Source organism: Cibotium barometz, chromosome 17, assembly GCF_041138505.1.
Source record: "Cibotium barometz isolate CiBa-2024 chromosome 17, ASM4113850v1, whole genome shotgun sequence".
NCBI lineage: Eukaryota > Viridiplantae > Streptophyta > Polypodiopsida > Cyatheales > Cibotiaceae > Cibotium > Cibotium barometz.
The window spans coordinates 49,056,529-49,069,596 of record NC_141062.1 but is presented as its reverse complement, the minus strand read 5'-3'; the positions used below and the strand labels follow the sequence as shown (position 1 = coordinate 49,069,596).

Below are 13,068 nucleotides of genomic sequence, written 5' to 3'. Positions count from 1 at the left end.
TTGGTTTTCGGAATGACCACCAGCTTAGTCTCATGCCCGGACATTCGAGGGCGAGGCCCCGAGTGGGAAACCCTACCCCGCGCATGAGGAAGCTGCTTCCGCTGCCAGCTACCGGGAATCCGGTGTGTGCAGAGAGGGCAGTGGGATCCCACAGGTTACCACTATGTCAGTGGTCAATGTTACTACCATTTGATAGTTACCACTATTCCAGTGGTGATTGTTGCATATGATACTAAGTACCACTTTTCTAGTAATGCAAGTTATCAATGAAACTAATGATGGTAGTGGAGGTAGTGAGGAAAAACACCATATTAGAGAATTTGGAAAAATCCCAATTCCCATTTTGCAAGATTGTAAAAAGGGGACCATAGTAAACCTTTTTAAGCTTTTGTCAAAACCCTCTCATGTGACATATCATTAGAAAGAGCTTAAAGGGTAGGTTCTAAATGCATATTCTCTAACAACTTTTAAGTTTGTATGCTTAAGATGCACCAAAAAGTAGATTGAAAACAAAATTCTCAATGTCTTAGGATTTTTCCAAATTCTCCAATATGGTCTTGAAAGGAAAGGGCAAAAATGAAAGCCATTAGTGTAAATGAGCAAGCTTACCTCTCTTTTAGGTCTTAGTTGATGTGCTTCCTTGTGACACTACCATCAACTTTGCAACACAACAAGGATCTTCTATGAGCAACTAGTCTCCAAGCACTCAACATGGCCAATGCAAAGGTTTGCGAAACAAAACATATAGTATGGGTGTTTACATGGCAACATGCAAACACCAATACCACATCATCATGGAAGGCCAGCCGACATCTTGTGCAATTTGCAGAGCCAGAACAAGCATATATGTCTTGTGACTTGGTACCTACAGTGGTTGAAGACCTAGTGCCATGTAAGATCTTGATCTCAGAATCTCCTTGACAAAGTCAAGTTGGAGCTGGTTACCTTTTACAATTGTACTAGTGGTATCTTAATCAACATGTATGTGCAACAAATAAATTGTCAATACATAATTCACTGCTCAAGTTGTTTCATTCATGAGGGTTCTCTCCAATTCAACCTGTACTGATTTAGGCTTCAGTACCACAAGCGTTATCTTTAATTATGTAACCTCTGCTTCTGGTTCTTCAACCTACACTAGGTCAGCTTCTCCTGTCCCTTTTCTTCTTATAAAGCTTTCTCTGCATTTACAAGCTACTCACTAACATTTGCCACAATCTCCCAATCCCCCTCATATAGTGCACTTTTTCCAGCTTTTTTGTTGCTATATCATGGTCTGACATAGCCAATGCATGGCTCTTTTTAGCCTCCCGCAATACGTCATTTAACACCAAAGCTGCAAGTTGACCTAAGAAAAAGGTGCCCTTGAAAAAGCTAGGGAAGCTTTCTTCAACTTTCATATGTTGAGCTAGCCTTCTTCTCTAAGCCTTGAAGGCACCGGAATGCCATGAAAATGTGTCCACGTTTGTTTCTTGCTCTCTTTCTTACCAAACTCAATGATGTTTGTCATTACACTCTCCGCAAATGAAGCCCAATTGTTGATAGACCCTTTTAAGTGCTCATAAACAAATCCATCTGTGCAAACGCAATCGACACTTCCACGTTGGCCGGGGATTCCTGATACACCTATGCATACAACCTGTAAAACTTGGCTAAAACTCTACCTTCACATTCTCACACTTTATTTTTGACCCTCTCTTCGAAATCTTTGTCAAAACTATTATAGCCAATCCTAGGAAGTGATGTCTTTATCTCCAAGGATGTGTGGATTTTTCCCTGATGTACTAAGACCATACACAGAATTATACTTCTCTTTGGTCATGCACAAGATCTGCTTTTTGTCCACTAACACTTAAGGGGGGTGACACCGAGACATGCATGCACATAAACACTTGTTCAAAGAAAAGACATGCAATAAAACCTACAACCAATTTCTTTAATGGAAAAACATACAAATAGAAAACCTAAAGATGCTTCAGCAAATTAGTAGTAAGCACAATTGTTCATTGAAGCAATAAGCCTATATTGAACAATCGAGTAAGTCAAAAGGTATGACAAGAAAAAAGGATTCCAATAATTGTGTGTGTGTGTGTGTGTGCGTGCACACACACACACACACATGAACATTCAAGAATAAGAGAAAGTGAGGATTGTATTCCTCTCAATTTTGCCAAAATCATGAAAAAGTATTACCAAAACACAAGAAAAAAGAAAAAAAAATCCTAATTTATTAAAAGAAGAAGACTATGGACAAAAAGGAACACACTTTTTTTTGGAAATGAGACTTTCAATAGAGACATACCAACACTACAGCATTACATTTGGGACATGACCTGTGCTAAGACCAGTAGAAAGTAACAATTCATTTGTTTGCTAATCATTACAAGCCACACAAAAAAGAAACACACTCACTTAGGCACACATCAATAAACACATTATGGAAGTGGCTCAAAGATGAAGCAATTCATTTGTTTGCTAATCATTGCAAGCCACAACAAAAAGAAACACACTCACTTGGACACACAGCATGAATATATTATGGAAGTGATTCAAAGATGAAGCAAGTGATCATTAAAAAAAAAAAGATTAGTCAGAATAATTACCAAAAAACCTACATGAGTACAAAGATGAAGCAATTCATTTGTTTGCTAATCATTGCAAGCCACAACAAAAAGAAACACACTCACTTGGACACACAGCATGAATATATTATGGAAGTGATTCAAAGATGAAGCAAGTGATCATTAAAAAAAAATAAGATTAGTCAGAATAATTACCAAAAAACCCTAAACCCTACATGAGTAGAAAGCATTCAAACATGAAGGATATAAGTTTATCTAAAAAATGTAGGAATCATACCTCAGTTGTTGGGAGTACTGGGCTCTCTTCTTTTTCCTCTAGAACTTGAGAGTGGAGATGAGAAGGGAGTGTTGGGTTCTTTTCTTTTACCCTTAGGAGTTGAGTATATTTTTTTCTCTTTTTTAAGGTGAAGTGAATCTTACATCATGAGATGTTGCTACAATGATGGACTGAATTTTTGAGATGAGAAAAAGTTTTTGGTTTACCTGCTTTAATTGAGAAATATTTTTACTACCAACAACCACTTATACAAAGTGGTTCCTTCCATTACCTTCCAACCATACCAAATACCACTAGTTAGTGTACCACCTAAACATGCACACACCCAATAAGTTTCAAGGGAGCATAAGAAAATAATTTGTCCATCCATGAAAGGCCTTGGTCACCACCTCTTTTATGGGTATGAACATACATTATCCCCAATCGCCCAATCCCTTTAGTCATCTTGTCCCAAGCTATCCAACTACTTGCCTTGTCGTTAACTTTATTTCTCCACAAGAATTACTTTACTGGGAATAACTTCTTTTTTTAAAAAAATTGAGCTAAGGGCAAAAGGAGTGAATGTAGGCTAGGAGCACTGTATTGATTACAATTAACTTGGCATAGTAACAATTAACTTGGCAAGGAATAAGAGCAAGACATGATCCCATCTACTAATTTTGATTTTATAAACCCATTCAAACAATTTTTTGTTAGATACACACCTACTCCTATAGGGCACTAAAGTTGTTTCCTTTGCTTTTATCACTTGACAGACCCACCTTGACAGGTCAAAAGCTTCATGTTCTGTTAGGCTCATTATCCTATATTTGGCAATGTGTTACACCTAGACCCACACCAGAGGCATCAGTAAATGATTGCACAATGATGACCTTCTCTCATTATCTACCTCCAAGAAGAATAGTGAGTCATCAGCAAAGCACTGGATGGCTTAGTCATCCATGCCTAACTATTTGACCTTCTTGGGCAGTTTCTTCTAAAGACAAGAATGAGGGGATGTGTGGCAAATGCAAACAACAAAAGAGAAATGGCACTGGATGACTATCCATGCCTAATTATTTGACCTTCTTGGGCAGTTTCGAGATAAGATGAGGGGATGTTTGCAAATGCAAACAACAAAGGAGAAATGGGCAACCTATGAATTGCCCCCATGTTAAACCATATAAATTTATATAGTATCCACATTGAGTCTTCCAAACCCCAACTTCCCCATCACTTTGCTAATGAGTAATGAATCCCTTTTTCAAGGTGTAGCATGAAACATTTAAGCCCTGTTTGTAAAGCCAATCCCTTGCCATCAAGTACATATATTATCATCAAATCTTCAAATCTTTGAAGAAAAGCTTTGAGGTTGACTTAGAGCCTAACTTAGAGGCTTTGAACAACTAACTCTTCTAGATAGGATTCTAAAGTAGGGAGTTATTAACCATCATCTTCCTCTTGGGAAACTTGATATAACCTTGATAGGCAATCCAGTGAATAGAGGACCCTAAAGTAGGGAGTTATTGACCATCATCTTCCTCTTGAGAAACTTTACAGTGCTATTATCCCACTAAACAACATTCCAAGCCCATCTCAACTGGAAATGGTCAAATAATGTGAAGCTATCAACCCAAACTTTTAGAGTGTGAGGAACCGATCTAGCCTTGTCACTAAAAAACACTCTATGTAGCCTAGATGAGCTGTTAGGACATTCTAGACTAACGAAAGTATCTCTCTATCTGAACACCACTCTCCTAGCTTCAAAGATCTATTGGGGGCCAAGGTCATTACCCCACTTAAGGAATTTCCCAAACTGCCATAGAACACTAACCATTTTTTAAATTTAATTTTCCTTCTTGACCCTTTTTCAATGCAACTTAATCTTGCCCATATAAACTATCCAGTGCCAAGATACAAACATCTCTAAGGAGCTGTCCAAAACAGTCCCCAAAAATCAGCTCATAAACCATCCATAAATCAGCCCGGTACGGAGCCAAAAGTCGTCCCGAACTCAGCCCCCAAAGAAAGCCTCTAACATGTCCCAAAAAATAGCCCTTTGTTGTGGAAACATGTACCGCCTTCTATACGACTGCAGCACCACTATATGGTTGATGTACCATCCGTACAATCATCGTAGAGAGAAGAAGAGGTGCCATACAGCCTCTGTACGGCCTGTGCAATAGGGAAGACAGGGATGTATATTGTACGGTCAACGCAACCGAGAGAATCTGCAGTCAGCCAGCCCTATCGGCATCTATGGAGGAAGTCGACCAGCCCTGTAGCGAAGTTGACAAGCCCTGTAGCATCTTTGGAGCAAGTTGGCCAGCAGAGAGAAGAGAAGAAACTCTAGGAGGGATGCACATCAAATCAACCCCAAATCCTTGCCTTTATAAAGTCGATTAGCTCAAAAATAGCACGTGCTTTTCCTTTTGGCCCAAAATAGCTGAACTTGCCCAAATATAACAACTTTAAGCTTTTCTTGGCTTGTAGTTTTAACCCAAAAATTATCAACTTTTATGCTTTTCTTGGCTTGATGCCCAACTTTCATCTAGGCACCTTCTTTTGTCTACGTGTCCAAGCCCAAAAATAATAGTATGTCCAACCCATCATTAATGATATGTGAACACACTGAATTATAAATATATTGTGTCACTTTGATGAATAAAATCCCATGCTGCTCATGTTGTATGGCCATCTTTTAGGCCAAACCACGCCAGTAAAATGATCTAGCTTTCTTCTCTGGAAAATCCCTGTTCACATCTTGGTTCCATTCAGTGTGGGAAACACTAGTCAAGACTGGTGAAGGGTCCAAATGGTGACATCATGTGGGTTGACTTAAGGGAAAATCAAGGAAATGATCATGGATCTAGATTATAAATTGTTATCCTTGGGCTCTTATTTCATGTGGGAGGATTTGAAATGAATTGGAGCTTTGGTTTTTGTGTTTTTTTAGTTATAGTTATAGTGTTATTATTTTTCTCAATCGATCAAAAGGCCATTGGTTTGCTTTGATCCTTTATCACGATTTCCAACACTTGAGAGTGATAAGGAATGAGCCTATTAATAGGCTAAACCCCTCCACTACTACAAATCAAAAGCCCTAAAGTATGAGAAATGTCTCTTCGTGGGCTTAAATCCTTTGGCCAAGGTATTCTGAGCCTACTTTGGGAGCCCTAAATTGCCATGAGGGACCTCACTCATCACTCATCAGACCCCTCTTCATTAAAACAGGCTCACCATGGTCCTCCTCTCTCTACAATTACCTTGTGCATGGCCTCAACTAGGCATGCCACATGTGAAGACTTGATGCATGTGCCATTCCCTCTTGGTTATCTTAGAACACGAGATTTAGGTGTTGACTTTGATGCTCTATCTGCATCTTTATTTTGGATCCCATCAATGAAGATGAGAACAGCATGTATGAAAAACCCTATTGTTGTTCCTTTCAAAAACCTATTGCTGTTCTTTTAAATATCCACACAAACCCTTTCAAAAAGAAAAAAACCTGCTCTTGCACGTGCATTTACACTCCAAAGATCCTCTAAAAAAGTTTTGAGAGATGTGTTACCTTACTATGTCACAAGTGTCTCAAAGAATCCCCATTTAGTCATCCCGTGGCACCACAAAGTCATTTCAAGAGGCCTACTAAAGTTCTTTTTGGCCTTTCCTCTAATAGGCTGTGTTCACCGTGTTCCGAGTACAGCAGCACAAGGTAGTTGCATAGCAGAGCAGCAACATAACATGGAGCAAAGCAAGAATTAAGAACAAAGTGCCAAAACCAATATCCACACCGCTTTAAACACTGAAACCACATCAAGAAGAGATCAAGCACCAGCAAGACCATACTTCAAAATTACTATTGAATTCCCAATCATCACTTTGTATTGTCCTTTTCTTCCCTCACAAATTCTCTATCCATAGGTGATATTTAACACTCTCTCTCTCTCTCTCTCGACAGAGAGGAGTCACTTATCCTTCGTTTGAGAGGCATATACTGCAGTTTTAAAGCAGCATCAAGTCAAGTCCATTAAGCATGCTTAAGTTCTAAAGCATTGTTGAAGAGTTGCAACATGCCCTTCAAAGATGTTGAAACAGAAGTAGGCTAACACATAAACTACAATTCAAAAAGCTTGGCATTGGTTTCGAACACCGAGTAAAGGGTGACCATGATAAGCACATTGAGACAAGATTTGCAAGGGCATCAGATCCTTTACATTCTCAAAATCTACACCCGACCTTGATGCAATGGATGAAGGCTGCTCCATCGGTTGTATGCCCAGCAAGGCAAATTACCTCGACAAGCTTGTTATTTGAGGCAAAGAGCAATCACATAGAGTAGGTAAGGAGTATAAGCTTGCAAATTATAAAACATTTTCTATTCTCACCTTGTTAAGGGCAGCTGTAACAGGAATCTTTATAATTTGCAAGCTTATACTCCTTACCTACTCCAAGCTGCAGAGACATGTTTCCTATCACCACATTTTCTTTTCTCACCTCGTGGAAGTAAAACAACATTGAATAACCTGACAAACATGATCATCTAAAACATAAAATAGATTTCCTTTTCTTCTTCATCTTTGCTTTACTAAAATTCGAATGCCTTCCTTTTCCAACGGCAGGGCCAGAAATTGTAAGACCAGTTGTGTAAAATGTAAGAAGAACAATTAAACACTTACGATCCAACAATCAGTGAAGCCACTAGAGCATTGCACTACTAGAAAACCGCCTGTTCAGCAATCTACAGTAAGCAAGCCCCCGATGAAAAAAGAAAACTGAATTCTAGTTACTTGAGCTAGCAACAAAGAAACCACAAATCCACAGTAGCATCATCTAAATTGCTGGAAAATATCATACCTACAAGCTAGATTTAATTGCTTGCAGGAAAACTTGGGTTGAAAAATCTTCCTGTTTAGAGCTCTTCCACACCGCACCTCCCTTGCTACAAAAACAATACCTTTGGATACCAAGATCAGCTTGCTCACCAGCCTTGCACCTGCATCACCTCCAACCACCCCTACAACTAACCTTACCCAAGAACTTGTTCTTACTGCATGGGTTGACTAGAGCTTAAAATCCTGTTGTTGATGAAGGTACGTAGCAAAGGTATCAGGCCTATCAAAGCCATTTGCAACTGCTCGGAGCTGTTTGCTCGAATGCTTATCTGCCCAGCTCCCCTGTTGTTCAAATTAGCCCGACCAATAACCATGGTCCGGCCTAACTGGAATTGTAATTGCAAATTGCCACCAATTGCAAGGTCACCATGCCAGTTCATGATGGAAAGTCCGAGGGTGGAAAGTGAATGGCCAATGGGGTAATCCTTGTCTCTGAGGGAGGCCTCCAGGCTTCCCCCATATGCAACATCTCCACGACCAGTCAAAGCGCCACCATTCACAACTAACTTAAGCCTCTTTCCAACCATTACCCGATCTTCTAGCTTCATACCAGCAGCAATGGTATCACCTAACATGGTGACTGCAAGACCACAAGTGGTTTTATTTCGCTTGAAATTGCTAAACCTAGTCTCACTGCGCAGAGTATAGGCCAGGTCTTTCCCAATAGTTTGAATATCAAGCCCTGTTAAGGTAGCCTTGCCATCTCCATTCTTAAAAGATGCAGCACATTCCATTTGCATATTGGCCTCTTTCTTGTCCTTGGTAATTTGACCCGAGACTGAAGCTGGTATCTTCTTAGAAATTACAAACATCTTCTCCACATTGAGACCATCATAGCCACTGTCGTGATCCCAACCATGTGTTTCTAGGACAGGTCTAACAAGCCACTGATTAGCTGTATCAAGATAGCGATACCTGTGGGTGGGGTTGTCAGAATCAAAAGAAGGTGGCAGTGCCATGTCAGGCATTGGAACAGGCACTGCAGCTGAGGCATTCTCCTCCTCAAGGTGCTCCTCTATGTACTCTGATACTTCCTTTGGAAGTGCAGCCAACCTTCTCTTCATCTCCTTTTTCCTTGCACGTTCATCCTTCAGCTGCTTCTTCATGAAAAGCTTCTCTCTGTAATCCAGTTCTTCGTGATAGATTCTCCTTTGTTCCTTATCTAGCAGCGTAAGTTCATCTTTGGTCAAGCGCCTGAAAGGAGGCAGGTCATCATATTCTTCTTCACCGTCTGAATCTGTTTCTTCTTCCGACTCATCATCCGATACCTCTTCATCATCCATCTGCTCATCTGGTAGCTTCAACTGAGCTCGTGATTGAAGCAGTGATGAAAGCAAAAAAGGAAGAGGGGGTACCCGTGGGCGTACTCCAAAAGGCTTCCCTGGACTGCTGTCTTGCAATTTCAGAAGAGAGTTGGCTTCAGACAAGATTTTAGATGCAAAGCAGAGAAGCAGCAGCTGTGGTTTCCAAACTTGACCATTAGGCAAGACACGCTGGCCTGCTCTATTTGTCCGGCATGCTGTATGGTTCTCCACTAGAGACACAGGATTCATGAGCCGCATATCCCCAGCAGCTTGGCGAATGGTCTGCTGCACAACATGAGAACGTTGAGCCACAAACATCTCATAACTCACAGGCACACCATTAGCACCATCTGGAGGAGCCGAAGATGCATGGGTGAGCACCACAATAGCATTGAACCACACGGCAGCACCAAAGGTGTCAGTGATGGTCCGAAGCAAGGGCAGATCCCCATAGTCTCTGCTCTGCATATCTAGTCGATCAATATAGAGCACAATATCGGGAGGCGACTTCTTGATGAAGCGCTTTACTGATGACATGATCCTCTCGTTATGCCGCTGATCTGCAAAAGAATTCAAAAGGCCGGGAGTATCTATGACCCTTAGCTTTATGCCTTGAACGGTCCCAATAATCTCTTGTACCTTCTTTGTACCTGGACTGTAAGCGTCTGTCCCAGATTTCACTTCATCAAACAATGAGTTGATTGTTGCACTCTTCCCAACACCACTCTTCCCAAGAACCATGATCGTGCACCCAAAATCTATATCATCTTGCCCTGCTGCTTCTTGCTCTTCTGCTAGTACACTTGCCCTCTCAAAACTGAAAGCTCCTGACCTGCCACTGCCTCGCCCTCCTCGCAGTTGCTCAGCCAACCCCAACCTGTACAATACTTGTGCAACCACCACATTGTGTGCAGACTGCCCAAGCCTATGTGCAAGGCGCAAAAACTTGATACGAATCGTTTGCAGCTTCTCTTGTGCATCTTCATTGCCTTCGGACAGATCACTGTTTAACCGATTATCTTCGCTTGCCATGGAAGACAAAGGCGCAGATAGTCCACTGCTGCGCTGTACAGCACGAGGAGCATGCTCTAAGGAAGGAACTGAGCGCCCCAGGCCAGCAGGTCGCACAGCCAGAGAAGGTCCTGCACCACCCAAGGACGGCGTATCAGTGGCAGGAGCTGCAGAAGATTTAGAACTTACAAATGTGGCTAGAGGTGAAAAATTCTCAGCCATAGATTCCTCTTCATTTTCATCATCATCATCATCATCATTATCCGCTTCGGCATCCCAGTCGCCTGTGTCCTTTCCCCTCTCAGGCACATCTTCTTCAGACCCCAATTCCAATGCATCTTTCTCCTTCACAATGTCAGATTTGTCTTTTGCTAAACCAAGTTCTGCTCCAATACTAGGCTCTTCTGAGTCTTGAACTTCTTTCCCCTGGTTCTGCACATCCTCTCTCTCTTTCTTGTCCACACCTTTTGCAAAAAACTGCTCAAACCCTGACCCCGCCCCGAGATCAGATCTTTCACCCACCTCCTTCACAACTGCCTTGAGATCATCTTGGGCTTCAGGGATTTCAGTGCCTGACAATTCTCCTGTTTCTACAGATGCAGATGCAGGCTGCTTTGCAGTCTCTGATTTAGCGGGCATGTCATCCTCCTCTAAAAGACCTACTGAAACCATCACACCCAAATTACCATTGCCTGCTTCTTCTGACTTCCCTCCACCATTTTGGTTTTCATCTTCTACCTGCAAATCTCGGAAAATATCATTGCGCTTCGATTCCATATTTTTGGGAAAAGATTCCAGGCTGGGCTCTCCTTCAAAAGTTTCTTTCCCCTTTCGTACCATATCTGCAAGTGACCCATCTCGAGTTCCAGCAAGGCCCAGGGGACTGGCCTCTGATATCTGTTGCAAGCTTGCAGCATCCATGCTTCTGCTAGCTAGTTGTTCTGAACTCCCCAGTTGCTGACCATGCAAACCAGCATCAGCATCAGAATCAGCAGAGTTAGGAACCATAGGCTCTTCCGTCTTTGCCAAGAGGTCATATCCAGCAAGTGATTGGACATTGTTTCCATGCTCCTGCTCATTGTCTTCGACCTTCATGCTTGGCTGCTCATGGTAATCTTGATCATGAACCACGCCTGGCTCTCCACTGTCTTGAAGTTCCAGCTTGGCATCCGACTTTTCACCGGTAATCTGACTGCCAGCTCTGTCGACGTTCATGATTCCTTTTCCTACCTTCAAAGTTGAACCTTCCTGCTCAGCCATCTCAGTATTGAATGAAGGCTCCGGCAGCTTAGACAATGGCGTCAAGCTAGAGTCGTCATCATCAACGCCTCTAACACGTAGACCTCGGGCTGAATCTGGAAGCATCTCTCCGTCTTCCAGCTGGTCCAAGTCAGAGGCCCCTCCATTTGTTTCAGCTTGACTGCCATCCACCTCCACATCATCCACTCCATCAATGTCGTCATCATCTTCAACTGTAGGTTTTGCTACAGGCATAACTCTAGTGTAATCACTGGTATCCCAGGGTGCTTCATCTCCAGCAGAGCTGCTTCGCTCGAGCCTTCCTCGAACCATGGGCAACAGGGCAATGAGAATATTGTGGACAACCTCATCATCCGGAGAAAGGCTCTTAGATTCTGCAATCTTCATCACACGGCTTCTGAATTCTTCCTCATTTGTGTTTTCCAGTAATGAAGTGTCCAGTGATGAAGACCCACTGTTCAGCTTGTTGAGTTGCCTCAGAGCACCTTGCTGAATATTGCTGGCACCCTCAGAGAGCAAAAAGGACTCCCTTAAAGACCCAACAGGACTCATCAAGTCTGCAGTGGAGGCAACAGCCATGCGGTCAGATGCACTGTCATAGTTTTCAGTGCTTGCAAGGCTGCCCTCCTCATATTCTTCACCTTCATCCTCCTCATCTTCATCTTCAGCATCATCAGAAACACGCGCGCGAATGGGGAAAAAGCCTGAATCCAAATGCTTGTCATTACTTGGCACACTTTCTGCATCTAGGAAATCTGCTTCTGGATCCAGCACATCCTTGCCACCATCATCAGAATGCAGGGCATCATGCGGCATTTCCTCACCTTTACCAGGAGCGTTACCCTGTTTTGCAGCTGACATAGATAAAGGCAACTCCCCCAAGGAAGAGTCAGAGGATGCAACCCCTTCCACTTGAGAAAGGGCAACACACTCGAGGGCGGTATTGTCCATGGCCATACTCAAGTCCAGAATCTCTGAAACGGACGTTCAAAAGAAAATTGAGGACCTTTGGCAGAGAAAAAGAGCAAAACTTACCAGCCTATGCAGAGCTCCTCGGCATGCTGCTTGCCTTGTTGTGTCGAAGAATCCTGCGGATGCTGGCCTTATTTTTGCCTCCGGTCCATCCGAAGCTTCAAACGCTGCTGAAATTAGACCCTGGTTTCTGCAGCGGAAAAGCTTGCTTAGAAAACCCTAGCTTCCGCAAAGAATAGCAGAGACCTGGCTTTGGCAGAGAAAAGCAAAGAAACCCTGAGTTTCCGAAGATAAAATCCTGGGAGAAACGCAGAGAGAACCCTAATTATCGAAGTGCAAAACCCCTCCCGAGCCTTTGCTAGATGTGGGAGGCGGGGAAGGCGAGGGGCGTGGACCATTTGTAATACTATAAAGTATTTTGGAAAAATAAACCATCCCGACCTAAGGGTAGCTTCGCTGGTTAGCTTAATTTCTCACCAATATCCGCCACGTGCCCTTATCCTTTTTTGACCCACTGGGCGGGCCTTGCCCTTCATTCACATTTTGTTAGAGGAACCCCCTTCATTCACATTTTGCTACTACGCAGAGGGGTGGGGTGGCAGTGGGTGGGATTTGGTGCAAGTTTTCTGAATGACCCTCCTACCTTATGTAAGCTTTGTGTTACAACAACGTAGGATTGGAGGGGAACCTAGGGGACTTTCTATTACACGCGTTAGCCTAGAGGAGTATCATATTAGGCCATTGTGTGGCACACCGTACAAATAGAAGTGTATTTTGTTTTCTTGTAT

At 42.6% G+C, this 13,068-nt stretch overlaps 1 protein-coding gene across 1 annotated transcript; it reads right to left on the bottom strand.

The window, feature by feature from the left end:
- Positions 1-7,379: 7,379 nt before the first annotated feature.
- On the bottom strand, positions 7,380-12,733 carry LOC147630123 (translocase of chloroplast 101, chloroplastic-like). The gene is made up of 2 exons (XM_086811741.1): positions 12,378-12,733; positions 7,380-12,282 (listed from the first exon to the last, which is right to left on the bottom strand). Exon 2 carries the CDS (start codon positions 12,263-12,265, stop codon positions 7,886-7,888), a length of 4,380 nt encoding a protein of 1,459 aa, XP_086667867.1. The 5' UTR covers positions 12,266-12,282; positions 12,378-12,733; the 3' UTR covers positions 7,380-7,885.
- Between the last annotated feature and the right edge of the window lie 335 nt (positions 12,734-13,068).